The sequence below is a fragment of the Brassica napus genome, chromosome C4 (assembly GCF_020379485.1).
Source record: "Brassica napus cultivar Da-Ae chromosome C4, Da-Ae, whole genome shotgun sequence".
NCBI lineage: Eukaryota > Viridiplantae > Streptophyta > Magnoliopsida > Brassicales > Brassicaceae > Brassica > Brassica napus.
In genome coordinates, this window is record NC_063447.1 from 35215646 (window position 1) to 35236273 (window position 20628).

The following is a 20628-nucleotide window of genomic DNA, read 5'->3' on the forward strand; positions in this document are numbered from 1 at the left end:
CATATCAGGTGCTCGATTCCTCTCCCTCAAATCCTCATATCGTTCTTCTTGCTCATAGCCCATATGTGAATCCGTCTGATTTCTCCCGGTCGATTCATGTTCATGTTCATAGTAATGACCACCCATGCCTCTTGCCTAGGACCCTTTATATATTGGCTCCTAGGTCGGTTTACGCTTTTCCTCTTCTGCCCTTAAGCCGTCATTGCATAAAAATGGAGATATTCCATTTTTTCCGATCTTCGTAATTATCTTCAAAATTTTGTATTTATCCGCGGAAACTTGACATTTATCTTTCTTTGCGAACCAAGCGTAAACCGTCATGCGGCTTACATGCTGTTGGTTAAGAAATCGTAAGTTGGGCCTCGAGTCATATCTTAGGTCCCTTTATTTTTTGCTTTATTTTGGGCGCAATGCAAAAATAAAGCAATCACGTAAACAAGCATCCACTCTTCACGAGTGGTTAGATCATTATCGATCATCGAGGACTGCCTGTTGCCATTGGCTCCTATCTCGATACGAAGTCCATAACACATCCCTTCTTGCGCCCATTGATTCTAAACACAAAGTCTAGAAAGCCGATGGCCCGGATGTGGGAACCGAAATTTGCACTGTCGATTTACATTTAAATTAGGAAACTAGGAAAACCCTAATTTCCCAGAGGTCTCGGATCTCTGCGAGAGCCAACGGCAAGTGACCAAATATATGCGGAAATCATGAAAAGATAACAAACGAGTTTAGAAAAAACAATAGATCTTATTTCGAGTCCGCATGAGAGCGTTGCGATCATTACAAGAGATCATAAAAGCTTTGGCCGCAAAGGCTGTCATCGAGTTACCTAGTTCTAGCGGCCTAAAAGCTCAAACCTAGTTGACTCGCAGCTCGATGACAAAAGACGAAGAAAATACAAAAAAGGTTTTTGATTGATTTCGTACTGAACCTTATGAAAGGCTGCCGACGTACCCCTTTCGAGGATCAAGCCGAACGTAGTTCAAGAGTGAACCAAGAGATCGAACTGCTTGTGCACGTTCGTCTGGTAATCGGGTGCCAGTCATGGAAATAGAGCATGTCGAGAATAATGCCTCAGAGTTTCTAAGTGCCGAGAGTTCTGAGTCTAAAAAGTTCCCACCCATGCCTCTTGCCTAGGACCCTTTATATATTGGCTCCTAGGTCGGTTTACGCTTTTCCTCTTCTGCCCTTAAGCCGTCATTGCATAAAAATGGAGATATTCCATTTTTTCCGATCTTCGTAATTATCTTCAAAATTTTGTATTTATCCGCGGAAACTTGACATTTATCTTTCTTTGCGAACCAAGCGTAAACCGTCATGCGGCTTACATGCTGTTGGTTAAGAAATCGTAAGTTGGGCCTCGAGTCATATCTTAGGTCCCTTTGGGCCGTCTTCTGACTCGAAGCGTTTATTACGGCTTCTTTCGATAAAAACGAACTTTCCGCGATTTTTACCGTAAAGTTTGATCGATGACTTAGAATGGCGGGAAACATGAAATGGGTTCGCTACGGTGTTCGGGAGATAGCATCGAAGGGTAGACGAGAGTGCATGGACTAATGTCGTATCGACGTTTCGGAAGAGCTCGGTCGCTACGTAGCGACCAAGCAGAACGGACGCTCGGTCGCTACGTAGCGACCGAGCTTGGCTCGAGCTCGGCTGCTACGTAGCGACCGAGCGGGACGAACGCTCGGTCGCTACGTAGCGACCGAGCGAACACGCGTTCGGTCGTTGCGTAGCGACCTTTTTCGAGCTCTTGTCCGATGTCTCGTGAATGTGTTTTCTCCGCAAGATTCTTCGTAAAAATAAATCTTTTTCGAAGATTTATTTTTCGTAAAAACGTTCATGCCGATTTTTACGGACTTTCAGATATTGATTCCATCATGACCGATTTTGACCCCAACAGTTAGCCCCCCAGCTCGTTAGAACCATGAGCTTATAGCGTGAGGTTCTAGCGAGTGGCTTGGCAAGTTAGGCAAGTTAGGTGAGTTAGGCGGAATTAATGGTCGAAAAAGTCAGTGGTAAGTGGTCTTCTCGCTCTTCTAAAAGTAGAACGTGATAGGATTGGGGCTGCGCCTTATGACGGCTGCCTACGTACCCTTGTTGAAGGGATAAAGCCTTTCGTAGTTCGTCTTGGAGTTAAGGTTCTTATGACTTGTTTTCCAGCGAGACCTTTACGGTCTAGTTTTTATGTAGCGGTTATCAGGCGTATTGCTACCGATGGCATTTTATATGGGTGTAGAAGGAAGACTACGAGTTGTCATCTCGTAATCTAACTCTGTGTGAACTGCTATATCCGTGATCTGTTTCGAGAGTTTTCCGCAGTGTGTAAATCTTGCGGGATTTCTGAAGACGCTCGAATATTGGCAAAGAGACAAATTTTGGGATCTCGTATCAAGGTTTTTGATACTATGCCTAGAGATGTTAGAGACCAGTGCGCTGGGTTTAGGGCAAGACCTAGGTTTACTCCTGGTTTTAGAGGGTGCAATGACTAATTCGACTTACGTATCCCGTTTCAGTTTCATCCTGATTCCATACCGATTTAAAGTCCGCGATAGGTTCTCGGCTTATACGACTTGTATGGTTGGAACCGAGCATCTCTCCAAGGACAATTTTTAAGCCTCCTGGAGGTGCTGAGCAAAAATTTTGGGTTTCTTTTATAGCGTTATTATCCTTGTGTCGGATGTACGAGAGTCATCTCCACGAGATGGCTAAGTTTGTTTAGGACGTTAAGAGTTTGTTGTGATTAGCAACAAACTTAATGGTTAAAAATACCGTTTCGAGTCTTCGCGAAGGATATGTTTTGAGAAGATGTTAGTGCGTATGACTGTCTGGTCTTCCAAGAAAGTGTTTTTATCGAGGAAGAAAATTTCGTCGAAAGACAAATCTTCAGGCGTCTGCGACGTCTCGCGAGGCTGAAGATTTGTTATTCTTCTGTATGCCGTGTTTCGTGCTTGAAATGTTCGCGGGCTTGAAGATGTTTTGCGATGTTGCAAGGGTTTAGTCTTAGCCCTGCGTTTGAGAAACTTTCTTGTTTGACTATGGATGTTCGCAGCCAAAATTGTTGTTCCTGTTTGGATTCTAATAATTAGATTTGCGATCGAGGAATTAGGACTGAGGTGTCGCGTAAATTTTTCCCTGGGAAGAAGCGTTTTCCTTCATAGTGCTTTTTGAAGTGTTGGTTTTCCGAGATCTATTTCGTGCATTTTTGAGGATGTTTCGTATAGCTCTAGAAGCTTTGTTACGGATTTTTCCTTACATGCCGCGTATTATGGGTAAAACGTTGCGGGCTTAAAGTTAATTGTGGAGCGTATTGAACTCGGTCAATTTTCGAAAAGTTTAGATCTTCCTTTAACCATTTGGTTGTTAGTACTGGTTTTCGTTACGAAGAATTTATCATATGACTTCCGACTGTAGGCTATACGATAATTATTCTCTTAATAGTCACACGACGTTTTTAGACAAATCGTAGATTGTCGTTTAGCCGTTAAGTGATGGAGCTATGGTTTCTCAAATAGTTTGGCTTGGCGTGAGGGATGTGTTCACTCAGATAGCCAATGATGTTGTAGGTCAAGGATTAGACCATGGTACTTTAACATTTAAGGTCATGTTAGTTTACGATCGTCCTTAAAGGGGATGGCAAATATTGGTTTGGACCTTTAGTGGAAGGCGTAATTGACCGAGGGCCAAAGAGCGCTTGTCGAGATTGTTAGGCCAAGTTTTCCGGGGTTATCCATGCTAATATGGCCGATAGTCGTAGAAAACGATTCTCCGCTCTAGGTTTTAGTTGTACGACGAATATTTTGTATAATGTGACCTATAGTCTTATGAAAATCGAATCTTTTTTGCCTGAGGAAGACGAAGCCCAAGAGGTTTGCTACATAACCAGGGTGGAGTCAGTGGCAGAACGACTGCCTTCTCGGATGTGACCGAGGGAAAAGAAAAGCAGAAGCCAGCGAGCCACATGGTTCTTCATAAAGTCTGTTATGTAAACTTTAGAAAGTTTCTTCGTAAGACTTGGTCTGATTGTACGAAGGATTTTTCGCGTAAGTAACGGGGACCGGTTTTACGAAGGTTGTAGATCGGTGATATGTAAACATATGTTAAAGTAGCGTTGTTTCTGTTGGTTTCACGAGAAACATTTCTGCTGTGATTTTGATCCAAGGTGAAAGTTGCTTGGAGTTACTCGTGGAGTGTTACCAAAGTTTATTTCATTACGATCTAGTCGTAGAACGTTTTTCATAGGTTTTATGAAAGGATTCTCATGACACATTCGTTTCAGGAACGAATTGGTCAACCAGAGGTGGATCTAGCCACCATCGAGAGGAGAGCGTCTCTTTGTGCACGATGCTACATCTATTCTCGAGTTTTCTTCGTCACAAATGTTTTCGATGCTTTTCCGTTACTCACAGAAACTGAAAGAAATGCTTTGGTGATTGAAGATTTCTCGTAGAAATTTTTAAACGAAACTGGCTTTCTAAAACTGGAAAGGGCTTCAATACTTTGGCTAATCGTCGAGTTTCAGTTTGATATTGGTATATGTTTTCTGTACGTATGATTGCGACAAGAAATGATGTATAGTCTTTGAGATTATGTTCATGATCGTCTGGATATGTTGCTAGCGTTTAGACGAATTTTAGATTGTCGTTTGCCTATTTGAGACGATTTGCTTTGACAAAATCGTTTTCGTGACGATTTGCAAAAGTTTTTGAAGTTTGGGAGTATACGTACCTACTCCCCCTTTTTTTTTACGAAAGAAAACAGTTGAACCGATACTTTGAAGGGTTGTGTACGTTTCTTCTTCTAAGGTTTGGAATGATCAATAATCCTGGACGATTTAAAGACGACGCTTGGACTGTGATTTGGTTTGTTTCCATTTTGACGACTTGGAATATGTCGGTTCCGAGAAAATTGCTAGAAACGAATCGGTTTTAAGACGACGTTCATGTCTCTAGTTTTTTTTCTCTCTTTAGGAAGCGAGCTTGATATGCGTGGCGATCGTTTCTCGATTTTTGGAGAGTTTAGATCGGTTTGCAAGATCTGGCTGAACAGTTATGGAACAATATATCAAGACAAGAAAAATCGCCTAAGACTTAGTTCGCTAGACTATCCACCTAGGTTTTACGTTCCCTAATGTTCTATGGCAGTCTCAAAGGCGTTTTTATTTCTTAGTAATTTCCTACGAAAATTCCAAGTCTGATTTCAAAAATTTTAAGTCGGAAATACCTTAGTTCTCTCGAAGACGCAGTTTTGTCTCTTCTCAGTTTTGCTTGCTTATATCTCCTTCCTCTTCTCGTGTATGTTCGCCATTTTCGATATTGGTCTTTATCCTTTAAACTTGACATTTATATTCCGAACTTGGCTGTTATCTTCTCCTTAGATTTGACGTCAATTTTTATAAAAAGGTTCAACGTAATCGTATAGTTGAGGTGGCTAAGGTGTTAAGTTAACCGTTTCCGTCTAATACGATTAATCTGAATCCATGCGAGAAAACAAGTCTTTGTGGGGTTTTTTTTTTTTTTTTTTTTTCATTGGTAACTCCAATCAAGACGAAACAAGAGACGTTTCGATCGAGATTTGAAGAAGAACACAAAGATGGAGGTAAGAGCGAGTAGGAGCAAGCAGAGGAGTTTAGACGAGTCTTACTTGTTTTCGTCGTAAAATCTTAACGGAAACTCTGATTGAGATGAAACGAAAAGCGTTTTGATGAGGATTCAAAAGAGAACCCAAAGGAGGAACTTTATGAGGCCTGACAGGTCACTATGTAGCGAGTGAAGGTCTGACAGGTCGCTACGTAGCGAGTGGAAGCAAGCCAAGAAGAGTCTTACTTGTTTTCGTCGTAAAATCTCAACGGAAACTCCGATTGAGACGAAACGAAAAGCATTTCGATGAGGATTCAAAAGAGAACCCAAAGGAGGACCTTTCTGAGGCCTGAAAGTTCGCTATGTAGCGAGTGAAGGTCTGACAGGTCGCTACGTAGCGAGTGGAAGCAAGCCAAGAAGAGTCCTATTTGTTTTCGTCGTAAAATCTCAACGGAAACTCACATTGAAACGAAACGAAAAGCGTTTCGATGAGGATTCAAAAGAGAACCCAAAGGAGGACCTTTCTGAGGTCTGACAGGTCGCCATGTAGCGAGTGAAGGTCTGACAGGTCGCTACGTAGCGAGTGGAAGCAAGCCAAGAAGAGTCCTACTTGTTTTCGTCGTAAAATCTCAACGGAAACTCCGATTGAGACGAAACGAAAAGCGTTACGATAAGGATTCAAAAGAGAACGAAAAGGAGGACCCTTTTTAGGCCTGAAAAGTCGCTACGTAGCGACCGAGCTGTGTGCGTGCTCGGCCACTACGTAGCGACCGAGCTGTGTGCGTGCTCGGCCACTACGTAGCGACCGAGCTGTGTGCGTGCTCGGCCACTACGTAGCGACCGAGCTGTGTGCGTGCTCGGTCGCTACATAGCGACCGAGCTGTGTGCGTGCTCGGTCGCTACGTCGCGACCGAGCTGTGTGCGTGCTCGGTCGCTGCGTAGCGACCGAGCTGTGTGCGTGCTCGGTCGCTACGTCGCGACCGAGCTGTGTGCGTGCTCGGTCGCTACGTAGCGACCGAGCTTGGCTTGAGCTTGGTCGCTAAGTAGCAACCGAGCCGTGTGCTTGCTCGGTCGCTACGTAGCGACCGAGCTGTGTAATCGATTTGTTGCGCTTCCTTTTTCCGCGATTAATCTAGGGGTTTTCTGCGGTTTTTGGGAGAACAAGTTTTACCCTTCCGAAATGTTTTCGGAAAATATGTTTTGGTAAAATCCTTACGCATTGAGATTTCTTTTGTTCGGTAATGAGCCAAACTTACGGGGTTTGATAAGATTGATCGTTTCCCTTTATGTTTAAAAAGAGAAATCGCGAGCTCGTTTCATTGCACTTCCTGTGGCGAAAAGTCGCAGCAAGGTTTTCGATTTTCTCAAGAACTGTGGCGTTTGCATAGGCGTTGGCCATAGGCGCAGTGGCGGCTGGAGTTTTCTTACCGGCGTTTTTGCGAACTGCGATTTTCTCTTTCGTATTTCCGGACATTGTTTTGATCAAGCGTTTTGCGGCTATGAGTCAGAGTAATCCGTACCCCCCCCCCCCTCGTTCTAGCGCCAAACTGTGGGAACCGAAATTCGCAATGTCGATTTACGTTTAAATTAGGAAACTAGGAAAACCCTAATTTCCCAGAGGTCCCGGATCTCTGCGAGAGCCAACGGCAAGTGACCAAATATATGCGGAAATCATGAAAAGATAACAAACGAGTTTAGAGAAAACAATAGATCTTATTTCGAGTCCGCGTGAGAGCGTTGCGATCATTACAAGAGATCATAAAAGCTTTGGCCGCAAAGGCTGTCAGCGAGTTACCTAGTTCTAGCGGCCTAAAAGCTCAAACCTAGTTGACTCGCAGTCGATAACAAAAGACGAAGAAAATACAGAAAAAGGTTTTTGATTGATTTCGGACCGAACCTTATGAAAGGCTGCCTACGTACCCCTTTCGAGGATCAAGCCGAACGTAGTTCAAGAGTGAACCAAGAGATCGAACTGCTTGTGCACGTTCGTCTGGTAATCGGGTGCCAGTCATGGAAACAGAGGATGTCGAGAATAATGCCTCAGAGTTTCTAAGTGCCGAGAGTTCTGAGTCTAAAAAGATCCCACCCATGCCTCTCGCCTAGGACTCCTTATATACTGGCTCCTAGGTCGGTTTACGCTTTTCCCCTTCTGCCCTTAAGCCGTCATTGCATAAAAATGGAGATATTCCATTTTTTCGGATCTTCGTAATTATCTTCAAAATTTCGTATTTATCCGCGGAAACTTGACATTTATCTTTCTTTACGAACCATGCGTAAACCGTCATGCGGCTTACGGGCTGTTAGTTATGAAATCATAAGTTGGGCCTCGAGTCATGTCTTAGGTCCCTTTGGGCCGTCTTCTGACTCGAGGCGTTTATTACGACTTCTTTCAAAAAAAAACAAATTTTCCGCGGTTTTTACCGTAAAGTTTGATCGATGACTTAGAATGGCGGAAAACATGAAATGGGTTCGGTATGGTCTTCGGGAGATAGCATCGAAGGGTAGACGAGAGTGCATGGACTAATGTCGTATCGACGTTTCGGAAGAGCTCGGTCGCTACGTAGTGACCAAGCAGAACGGAAGCTCGGTCACTACGTAGCGACCGAGCTTGGCTTAGCCACCGAGCGGAACACGCGTTCGGTCGTTGCGTAGCGACCTTTTTCGAGCTCTTGTCTGATGTCTCGTGAATGTGTTTTCTCCGCAAGATTCTTCTTAAATATAAATCTTTTTCGAAGATTTATTTTTCGCAAAAACGTTCATGCCGATTTTTTTGGACTTTCAGACATTGATTCCGTCGTGACCGATTTTGACCCCAACACCGGATAACACACTTGCCGCATCGTCATGCAGCTACACGGTCGAGGGTAGCTAGCCCTATCACACGTGTCTTGGCGTCCTGCCCGGAACTAATTTTGGTAAGACCCCGAACAAGGCACGGGCCTCGAGTGGACACCAATGACTCTCACGACACTCCACCCGAGTGTCGGACCCTCACGGATCAAGTCCCCCGTTAAGATATGATCAAACATGTTATATTATCTGAGCCGAGGCCCAAACAATACAATGCAATGACATAAGTATATGCAACACAACATCAATGTATCACAATCATGTTATACCCCTTGAGCCGAGGCCCGACAATATAACTCATTATCTTTCACAAACATCAATCATTATCATATCATTAGATATCTAAACGCGCAACCTAGCAATGCATCAACCAATACTCTTTTTTGCAGGCGCTAGTCGCACACACAACAATCATAACCCATAACCTAGACTCACCTCAACACTTAGATGAAAGTTTCGCACTGGAAACGCTTCTATCTCGCGGTCGGCTACACTTGAACTTTTATCGGGGAAACTCTAGAACTTTAGAAATCTCAAGGTTCGGGTGTTATCGGGTTCTCTCGGGTGCCTATGGTCGGGTTTTAAAAGTTGAGAATGAACTAAGGGGGTCGTCTGCTATTTATAGGCTGGAGAATGAGCTCATGGGAGGGTTTTGGTCATGCATGGCAAGCATGAGGTTTCTCTGCCTCCCAAACCAACCAATAAGAGACAGCTTTGTGTCTTAGCCACAATTTTGGCCAATAAAACTAAGATTTGTGGCCAGCCACCAAAGCATCCAATAGAAATGCGACAAGAATTGCTTGGAGGTGGTCCAGTCAAGGAGAAGCACATGTCCAGCTGCCTGAAGGAGGTGAGCAAGCAGCTGCATCTTCCGGAAGCTTCCGGATATGCGTAACACATCGTAGATGGGCCCGAATGGGCCGTATTCAAATCCCGTACGTGTTATAAGCTGATCCGAGCTGGCAGAAATTTTTCTCCTTAACAAAAACCTAGATTTCTTAGACCAAAACATTTTTAAAATAATTCTAAGGTCATTCCTATCTTAAGGCCCTATAATAAATTTTACGATTAATTTTCTCGTTCGACTAGGACGTTCTAGGCCGAACCGCAAGCATTTTCAATCCACTAAACTTCCCGAAGAATTTATTTCTTCAGATGGAAAACTATTCTAAGACTTTCTAAAATTTTCTTATGTACCTTCTGATCCACAAACATCCACAGGAAAAGATCAATCCGACTTCCACTTACTTGAGTAATTTTCTCGGCTGTTACATGATTTTTCCTTGTCTGCGTTTTACTCTTTAAAGAGGGTTATTACACCGTTAATCTTATCCGACGATCCACTGAGCCTCCTTGTTACCGATTGAGGTACTCGTCTCCCTTCAGCTTTTGACTTGCCGTTTAAGACGTTCTCTCGTATGTCTTTAGTTAGTCATTCCTGTTTTGGTCTTTTCTCAGCTAATCCACCTTGAGCTGAGAACTCCTTGCATTTAGAACTCCTTTCCTCGCATCTTCCTAGCAGGTAACTTCCATGTAACCATTAAGCTTCCTTGTTATCGATAAGAAGTAACTTGTTTGCTCTAACCTTATTACTTCTTCTTGTGCGAGGTGAATCAATAACGAAGTTACCTGTCGTGCCGGTTTCTCAGGCTATTTTGAGGAGTTCACAACAGAGATCAAACTTTTGCTCTGGTAAGGTCTTAGTTAGAAAGTCTACTGGGTTCTTGCTAGTATGGATTTTAGATAGAGTAACACTGCCATCTTCGACCACATCTCTGATGAAATGATATTTAGTGTCAATATGCTTTGTTCGTTCGTGATGAACATGATTCTTTGATAGGGTTTTAGCACTTTGTGAATCACAGTTGATCTTGACACTTTCTTTCTCGAATCCTAGTTCTTTGCATAGTCTTCTTAGCCACAAAGCTTTTTTCGCAGCCGCTGTTAGAGCCATGTACTCTACTTCGGTTGTCTAAAGATCTACTACGTCTTGTAATCCTGATTTCCAGCTTATCGTGTTTCCCCAAATTGAAATACGTATCCAGTAACTGACCTTGTTCTGTCAAGGTCTGTTTCGTAATCAGAGTCACAAAATCCTTCTATGCTGAACTTCGAATTCTTAGTGAATGTAAGACACCTTCATGTAGCTCCTTTTAGGTATCTTAAAACCCACTTCGCAGCCGCCCAGTGTTCTCTTCCAAGTTCAGACATAAACCTACTATCAATCCAACGGCAAAGCTGAGATCATGTCGAGAACCAACCATAGCGTACATAACGCTTCCAACTGCATTTGCGTATGGTATCTTCTCCATATATCTTCCTTCCTCTTCCTTTTTATCGGGTGTGAGGCTCCTTAGTTTTAACTGAGATGAAGTTGGTGTCACCACGGCCTTTGCATATGTCATTCCGAACGTTTCTACTACCTTTCGTAGATAGCCTTCTTGTGACAATATTAGGGTTCCCTTCGCTCTATCTCTTATGATATCCATTCCTAATATTCTTGATGCTTTTCCCAAGTCTTTCATCTCGAATTCCTTGCTCAAACTCTCTTTGATGTTTCTGATTTCTTGATGATCTCCTGAGGCTATGAGCATATCATCAACATATAGAAGTAGGAATACAGCTTGTGGGTTTTTAACATTCTTCATGTAGACGCATGGATCCTCTTAACTTCTCACGAGCTGTTGAGTCTTCATGAAACAATCAAACCTATGATTCCATCGCCTTGGAGATTGTTTAAGCCCATATAGGGATTTCTTGAGTAGGCATACTTTGTTCTCATCCCCTCTCTTAACATAGCCCTCAGGTTGCTTCATAAGAATTCTTTCTTCAAGGTTGCCATGTAAGAATGCCATCTACACGTCCATCAGCTCAAGCTCGTAGTCGTTGTCAACCACAATTGAGAGAATTATGCGAATTGATACGTGTTGCACCACCGGAGAAAACACTTCATTGTAATCAATCCCTTCTTGTTGTGAGAAACCTTGAGCCACCAATCTCACCTTATATCTCGGATCTTCTACTCCTGGGATTCCGGGTTTTAACTTGAAGATCCACTTGCATCCTACAACTTTTGCATTCTCAGGTTTTTCTATCAAGATCCATGTACGATTTCGTTGGAGTGAGTCCATCTCTTCATCAGCTCCATTCTTCCATAGCTTTTGTTTCTTACTCGTCATAACTTCACTGAAGGTCTTAGGTTCTTCTATTTCTATCTCATCTGCTGCTGCCAATGCATAAGCTATGAAATCTGTACTTCGAATCTTGATGGTGGTTTTATTTGCCTTCTAACACGGTCCCTAGCCAGCATGTAATCGTCAATGCTTGACTCTGCTTCAGACTCGTTTTCTTCTTGTTTTCTTCTTCTTGACTTGTCACGTCTTCTTCTGTTCCATTAGATGCCTCGGGTAATAAAGCTCCACCTAGAGGCTCTATCCCCTCGTCTTCTTTCTTACATGGAGTAGGATCTTCGATAAGATTTTCTTTTAACGTTACCCGTCTTGTCTCGGTCTTCTTTAGATTTCTCTCTATGTCTTTAACATCTTGTATCGTGTGTTTGTATAACTCTTCTTCATTGAACACAACGTTTCTACTTGTGTCACATCTCCCATCTTCTTCAATCCACACACGATATCCCTTAGTACCAAAAGAATATCCGATAAATACTCTTTTTATGGCCCTTGGACTCGTTTTTGCTTGAACCTTATGAACAAAAGCCGAACACCCGAACCTCTTAAGGTTGCTTAGGTCGCACTTTGTACCTGTCCATTTCTCCTCAGGTAGTTCATAATCAATCGCAGAGTTAGGAGATCGATCGATCACATATGTGGCCGTTGAAGCAGCTTCGGCCCCGAACTCTTGCCCTAACCATGTCTCCACGAGCATGCACCGAACCTTGTCCATGATTGCTCGGTTCATCCGTTCTGAAACCCCGTTCTGCTGCGGAGTGTACAGACAAGTCTTGTGTCTCTTAATGCCTGAGTCTTTGCAGAGTTTATCAAACTGCAGATTGCAAAACTCAAGGCCATTATCCGTTCGTAGGCACTTTATTTTCTTCTTCGTCTGATTTTCGACAGCTTCTTTCCACTCCTTGAATTTGCTGAAGGCTTCATCTTTCGTTTTAAGAAAATAAATCCAGACTTTTCGAGAGTAATCATCTATGAAGCTTATGAAGTACTTACTTCCGGATTGACTTTCTGGAGTTGATGGTGCTCCCCATAGATCTGAATGTATGTACTCGAGGATTTATGTAGTGGTATGCTTCGCAGCAGGAAAGCTTTGTTTATGAGATTTTCCCAAGACACACGTCTCACAAAATTCGAGCTTGTCCACCTCTTTCTTTGGTACATATCCTTTTTCAACTCATATGACATAATCTAGAGTGCCATATAGTCGTCTTATCTATCTCTGCCCTTGACAGATTTGCTTCCCCTCTAGATACGGTCCCTTGTAAGTAGTATATGCCTTCATTGAACTTCCCTGATATGATCTCCTTTCCATCCTTGTAGAATCTGATCATAAAGTCTTTCCCTTCGTATTGGCATCCAGATCGTTCGAGCATCCCATAAGATATCAAGTTCCGGCTCATAGTCGGCATGTATCTCACATCTGTGAGAACCACTACGGTTCCATCGGGTCTCACAATCCTGATCTTGCCAATTCCTTTTACATCACAGTGGTGTTGTTAGCCATTAGAACTCTCCCTCCTTCGAATTCTTCTAGGTCAAACAGCACGTCTTTGTTTGGTGTGATATGGAAAGGACATCCCGAGTCCATCACCCATTCTTCTTTTGAGTCGTTAGTACTAACTGTGAGCACTAGTGGTTGTTTCGGTTCCGCAACAACATTGGCAGACTTATTGGACCTCCTGTCAGGACATTCTCTCTTCCAATGTCCCTCTTTGCCGCATATGAAACACCCCTTATTGTTTTTATCGTACTTGGGTGTGGACTTAGATCTACCGTACCTGCTCTTAGACCTTCCTTTCCAATTCTTGTTTCCTCCTTTGTTTGACCGGTTTGACTCCCTTCCTCTATCCTCAACGTACAAGCCCTCATCTTGAGACTTAGACAGTGTACCACCTTCCAATAACTCCCTCTCCTTAGATCGTGCAGCCCCAGTTACTTCGTTGATCTTGAGAGTGTCTCGACCGTACTTGAGGGTCTCCTTGAGTTGATTATATCGTTGAGGCATTGAATTAAGTAATAGAATAACTTGAACTTCTTCGTCAACCTCCACGCTCAAGTTATTTAAATCTGCTACTAGTTTTAGGAAGTCATCAACGTTTGTGTCTATGCTCTTAGAATCGTTCATCTTGAACGTATAGAACTTGTGTTGCAAGTAGATACAATTTGGCAAAGACGTCTCAGTGTACAGCGTGTTTAGTGCTGTCCACATAGCAGCAGCCGTGTCACAGTGGCTAATCTTCCTCAGGACTTGGTTTCCTACGTTCACAACAATAAGATCTTTTGCTTTTTCTGATTTCCCGAGCTTAACGGGGTCAATGGTTTGGATTCCTCCAGCTTCTTCCTTCTCCGTGTCCTTCAAGGTATCATCTCCTTCTTCCTTGGGGACTGGTGACTCCATTAGAAGCTTCTCATCAGTTAGGATATCCTTTAGCCCTAGGACACCAAAGTGAGCCATCATCCGAACCTTCCAAAGCGTAAAATCTCCTGTTCCATCGAACCTATCCACATGGAACCTATCCACATCGATCCTCGGTGTAGTTATTCTAGGTTAAAGCACCCTTGCCCTTAAAACCTAGAGCTCTGATACCACTTGTTAGGTTTTAACCTACTTGTGCTTTAAGAACTTAGAATAAGAACGTAACCAAAACATATTCTCTTTATTAGAATATGAAACCAAGCTTGTATCTTAACAATAGAAAGCTTAGATCTCTCAGACAAAAGACTCAAACTCTTGACTTATATCTCTCTCTATTGCTTAGAACCGTAAAGGCTAACTCCCACCTAAAGCTCTATATATAACCCCTTATAAGTTCCCTGTTACAATAAGCTTAAGACAACTTTCCTATTCCTATGACTTCGTGTATTTGACCGACTCTGTCATAAAAGGAAATAACGTAAACTTCACTTGTTTCAGGATCTGGATATTAGGCTTGAGAGTTTAGTCAATTGTGGCCCACTAGTTTCTACAACAATGACAAAACAATAAGAAGAAGAGATCGTTTTTTATAATACTGGGCTTGAATATCAAAATAAAAGAGTTATAAAAGGTGAGGATGTTTCCACATACGAAGAAATCCAAAAAGTGTGATCCTAAGTGTTTTGTGCTGAAGAGTTTGGCTGACAAAATTCGATACCAAGTTGATGAATCCTACTTAGAAATAGAGTTTTTTTTACAAAATTCAATACCAAGTTGATGAATCCTAAACTTTACTTATGTCACGGTGAACCTTGACCTTCGTAGGCCTATGTTTTTTTTTTGGATTTTGATGATGAACTTTGTCGCATTTTGGTTGAGATTTCGAACTGGGTTTGGAGTTGAATAAAATTGGGCTCCAACACAAGTGGTGATAGATAAGACAAATCAATTTATTGAACTACTAGATATTTTCCAACGCCATGCGCAGATATGATAATTTTTAAAAAAAATTTATTACATTATTTTTACTAAATAAATTTTTTTCAATTTTTTAAAATACAAAGTAATTATTTATAGTTAAGATTCTATTTAGTTTATGAAAATTTTAAGGGCAATTCTCTCAAATAGACATTTTTAAGTTTTTGTCACAAAAATAGCACTCAAGAAAGAAATGACTAAAATAGCCTCTTTTTGTTTTAAAAATTTGAATATTTATTTTTTATTTTTAGAATTTGAAACCTATCCCCAAAACCCTACCCCTTAACTCTAAACCCTAAGTCTAGATTAGTTAACCTTAGGGTAAAAATATATTTTTACCCTTTAATAAAACTTATTTTGGTCATTTTCTTCATTGAAGGCTATTTTTGTGACAAAAACTTAAAAAATGTTATCCTTGAGAATTTCTCAATTTTTAATCTACACTGGCATTTCTTTTTTTCTGAAGTAAATAAAATTTATTTCATTTTTCTGAAATATCTGAAATAATAATCTAATACATCTTTTTATTGATGTATTATAATGATCAATATTTATCTCATATTTTTAATAATTTATATCATCATTTTATTTTTATAGTGATTATTGATTTAGACAATCAATTGGTAAATAATATATATGATATCATTTAAAATGAATGATAAAATTATTTTAAAGCAATAGTATATATTTTAATTTTTTTTTTGTGTACAAGTAGATAAAAATTTGTAGATATAAAACATAAGAAGTTTGCACAAAAATTTTATTTGCTGAATAAAAAATATTAGAAGAACTATTGACATATGCTTATCTATATTTTATTATTTTATATCTTAAAAATGAATTATAATACCATGTATATATTATATTTAATAAAAGCATAAACCTGAGCGGTATAAGAAATTATTTATTCGTAAAACTTAAATATAATAGAGAAATACATTCGTGCCATTTACAATTCTCATTTGAAACATTAAATATATACAAATTTTTTTTTTTTAAGTTTATTCATTTGTTCGTTTTTCAATTTTATGATAAATCTTATCTAATGTTTAAATTATTGTTTATGTTTATAACTATGGAATTGACTATAAATTTTTTGCCTTATATTTTCATTTCTATAACTGAATTATGTCATAATTAATTTTATGCTTTGTCATAATTTAGAAAGATTTATGTCACATTTTTTTGTTAGCCATGTCATCATTTTTTAGAGTGATTGTGGTGATGAAACATGTACAAATCACTTGGTAAATAATCACTAGAGGACGTGATATTGAGTCTAACCGAGTGGACATAATTATTATGATCAGTAAATTATTTTTCCTCCTTCCGAATTTCATACAAACACAGATCCAACACGTTTTAGTAATTAGAATAAAAACATTTGTTTGAATAATCAAGGAGATTTTATCCCAACCAAACAAGTATAGAAATGTAGAAAGAAAAAAAAAACTGGCTTAAAACATGAAATTATATATTCTAGCATTGTGATCGCAGTAAAAAGAAAATTATTTCGAAATTTATTTATTTATATTGCATAGGATGCAAAAGTATGAATGTCCAACTCACAATATATCTTGAATCTATATCATTATTTGCGAAGTGATTTTTCGTATTCGAGTTTTCATGTTAAAAGTTAGAGTAGATAATCTCATTTATGTCCTTAATTAATAGAATATTTAAATTGCCAGAAAATAAAAATGCATTTTAAATTTATTTGATTAGATATGCGAGAAATTATTAATAATAAAAATTATGCAAAATCTAAATTATATTTTAAAATAAAAATATAATTCATATATATATATATATATATATATATTGTGTTATCCTAAAATATCTTTTAATAAAAAAGTTAAACATTAAAAAAAAATATAACTAAATTTTAATAAAGTAAAATGACTAATTTTATATGATTGAAAAGAACATATTGAGTGATTTTGAAGATTTATTTAGAAAATGTTTTTAAAAATTTATAATAGATAAAAAATTTCAAATGAAAACATAAATAATATATAACTTATTTTTTATTTTTTATTTTTTGACGTCAAACGGCCATTCTATTACTCAAACTTGAGGTGGACTGGGTAACCAGACCGGAACAGAAAGACCAATAAAATGTAACTTCCTATGGAAGGATCTAGCAGTCTTAGCTAAAAAATCTGAAAACTGATTGCGCACTCGTGGAACATAAATGATGTCGAAGTCCGGAAAGCAAATCAGCAGCGTCTCTATCCTTTCCAACTCTGTCGCAAAGCTAGGCCAGGCATGAGGATCCTTTATCATTGCTATCAGCTCTTTACAATCTGTCCCAAAATTCTGGCAAGTTGAGTGTTGAAGCATGTTCTCCATTGCCCACCGCAGTGCTTCGACTTCCGAATGCAGAGCTGATTCCCGTCGATCGAAATTTCTTGTCCCCAACAATTGAGTGTTTCCTCCACTGTCCAACCAGACCCATCCACATCCACTATACTAAGCAGAAGCTGTCCAAGATCCATCTATCAAGCAAATATTACCCAAGCTTATGACTTGGGGCTCCTCATGAAGGCCTTCTTGTACCACGGTTCGTGCCACTTCATTCGCATTAAACCAGGCTTGACACTCACTCTCTGCATGTCGAACCAGTTCCAAAGGATCTCTGTCTATTCCCCTGAAAAGTTTATCGTTCCTAGCCTTCCAAATGTACCAAATTATCCAGGGATAAGGATCCATGTCCTGCTCCGGCTCGATAATGCTGTTTTTCCTCCAAAATAGATAATCCATATTTGCGTAAATACTTGGTACTGGAAATAGACCTGAGCTAGACGGAGTCGCTGATAAGGACCATACTTGTAGAGCTGGCGGACACTCGAAAATAGCATGTGTTACAGATTCTTCTAGCTCTCCACATCTTGGGCAGTAGTTATCACATCTCATATTACGTCTTGCTAAATTCCTCGTTACCGCCACATAACCAGTTAATAGCTGCCATATAAGATGACATATCTTCGAAGGTGCTTTTATCTTCCAAGCAAAGGCTTGAAGCTTTGTGATACTCGGTTCTAGGACTTCCTTTTCCCCCTCTGTCATTAACACATTCTGAGCCACCCAATATCCAGATTTAACCGTGTATTGGCCATTCCTTGTGTAATTCCAGCAGAATGTATCACGACGATGTGCTGAGCTTGTGGCCAAACTCCTTATAAGTGTTATGTCCTCTGGATTGACATAACTCTCCAAAAGACCAACATCCCACTCTTTCGTTTCCGGGTCAATGAAATCACTAACTCTCATGTTAGGATGCAGTACCGGTGCTATAGGGAGAGCTGGTCTTGCTGGGATCGTTGGAATCCATGGATCTTCCCATACCTTGACTTCATAGCCTGAATGTATCTTCTGTCTGATTCCCGTTAGAAGCAACTTTCGCGCAGCACTAATGCTAGACCACACGTATGATGGGTTACTAGCAGAGATTACTCTGAGAGGTGAGCTCATCTTGTAGTATCTTCCCCTTAAAACCCTGGCCACCAATGAGTCTGGGAATTGAACTAGTCTCCATAATTGTTTTGCCAATAAAGCCAAGTTGAACTCATGGATCATACGAAATCCCATCCCACCCTCTTCCCTTGGTAAACAGACTTTTTCCCATTTCGCCCAGTGGATCCCTCTTTTTGGTGGGTTTGAACTCCACCAGAATTTAGCAATGGCACTTGCAAGGTTTTCACATATCTCCAAAGGGAGCAGGAAAGTAGACATTACGTATGTCGGAAGAGCTAGGAGAATAGATTTAATCAACACTTCTTTTCCTCCTTTTGAGAGCCATCTACATGTCCATCCGTTCACTCTATGCATCAGCTTATCCTTCAGAAACGCAAAAAGTTTGCACTTAGAGCCACTGATGTCTTCCGGGATCCCTAGATACGTACCCATTCCACCTTCATTTTGAATTCCCAACACATCTTTAATCTCTTGTTTACTTGTTGCAGTAATCCGCTTACCAAAGAGTAAGGACGATTTATCAAAGTTGATACATTGGCCTGACGCTTTGCCATATTTCCTGACTACTTTCATTACTTCTTCACATTCACGGGGCTCCGCCTTACAGAAGAAAAGGCTATCATCAGCAAAAAGAAGGTGGGACACCGATGGACACGCGCGTGTAACACGCATCCCCGTTATCTTCCCTTGGCTCTCTACATGATTGAGAAGGCTAGCGAGCGCTTCCGTGCATAGAATAAATATGAAAGGAGACAAAGGATCTCCTTGACGTAGACCTCTGCCTGGAACAATATTTCCCCTTGGCTCTCCATTTATGAGGACCTTATATTTCACCGACGAAATGCATCTCATTATCCATGCGATCCAAATTTCTGAGAAGCCCATCTTGCGCATGACAGCTTCAATAAAAGACCATTCCATCCTATCATATGATTTGCTCATGTCAGTTTTAATGGCCATCCTCTTATTGCGCCCACTTGGTTTAGTTCTCAGAGCGTGGAACATCTCTTGTGCGATCATAATATTGTCTGAGATCTGTCTCCCAGCAACAAAGGCTGACTGGGTTTCCGATATCAGGCCTGGTAACACTTTCTTTAATCTCTGACATAAGACCTTAGAGATTATCTTGTAGCTGACGTTACACAAACTAATGGGTCTGAACTGAGCCATCGCATTAGGCTTTTGTATCTTCGGGATGAGGCATATATTTGTATCATTCAGTCCACTCGCCATTGTTCCCTCAAAGAGGAATTGATTAACCATAAGAGTTAAATCCTCCTTTACTATATCCCAAAATTTTTGATAGAAAAGCGCAGTCATCCCATCTGGCCCAGGGGCCTTTTCTGGATGCATAGCAAAAAGCGCTAATTTGACCTCCCATTCAGTGACCGGGGCGATAAGATTGTCATTCATTGCACCAGTGATCGTGGAAGGAACTTGAGCTAGCGCCTCTTCAATGTCCTCTGGATTTGATGATTCAAAAATATGTCTAAAGTAACTAGTAGCAATGGCAACTAGTCCTTCTTCATCCTCAACAATATTCCCATTCTCATCTAAGAGCTGTGTGATCTTATTTCTTGCCCTTCTTTGCTTTGTCAAGGCATGAAAGAATTTTGTGTTTCTATCTCCTTCTCTCAGCCAGAACACCCGACTTTTCTGTTTCCAGAACATTTCTTCAGCTTTAAGAGCATCAGAGAGTTCCTTCAAAGCTGCTGCAATTTCTTCAGTTGGGACATTATTATCTGCATATAAACCCTCCACTTTTTCCTTAAGGTCCTCCACTAATTTCGCCGAGTTGACATTATGTTGCTTCCGCCACTCACTCAAAGCTTTTCTACAACTGGAAATATGTTCCATAATCGTTGCATTGGGAGGAAGATCAAGAGATTTCCATCCCTCAAGGATAACTTGTCTTAGCTCCTCATTATCCAACCATTTTTTGTCAAACTTGAACTTTTTTGTAGCCTTTTAATTAGTAATGCATATATATAAATAACTATAAAGTGTTTATGCCTGCATGCGCAGACGAAATAAGTATGTAATTTATATCATGAATGTCCAACTTCAGAATTTCTTGAATATGCAATATATATTTTCTTTTGATATCACAAACTAACTATTGTGTATTTATGAA

General features: G+C 40.4%; 1 protein-coding gene across 1 annotated transcript; it reads right to left on the minus strand.

Moving 5' to 3' along the window:
• Positions 1–17308: 17308 nt before the first annotated feature.
• On the minus strand, positions 17309–20351 carry LOC125586034. Its single transcript, XM_048755817.1, has 3 exons — positions 19317–20351; positions 17577–18989; positions 17309–17500 (listed from the first exon to the last, which is right to left on the minus strand). Exons 1-3 carry the CDS (start codon positions 20349–20351, stop codon positions 17309–17311), a joined length of 2640 nt encoding a protein of 879 aa, XP_048611774.1.
• Between the last annotated feature and the right edge of the window lie 277 nt (positions 20352–20628).

Coding starts and splice junctions, on each gene's coding strand:
- LOC125586034 (XM_048755817.1), bottom strand. CDS start 20,351: ATGGAACATATTTCCAGTTGTAGAAAAGCTTTGAGTGAGTGGCGGAAG. Junction 18,990..19,316: donor TTTCGTCGGTGAAATATAAG/GTCCTCATAAAT, acceptor CTCTTTGGTAAG/CGGATTACTGCAACAAGTAA. Junction 17,501..17,576: donor ATGAAGTGGCACGAACCGTG/GTACAAGAAGGC, acceptor GATCTTGGACAG/CTTCTGCTTAGTATAGTGGA.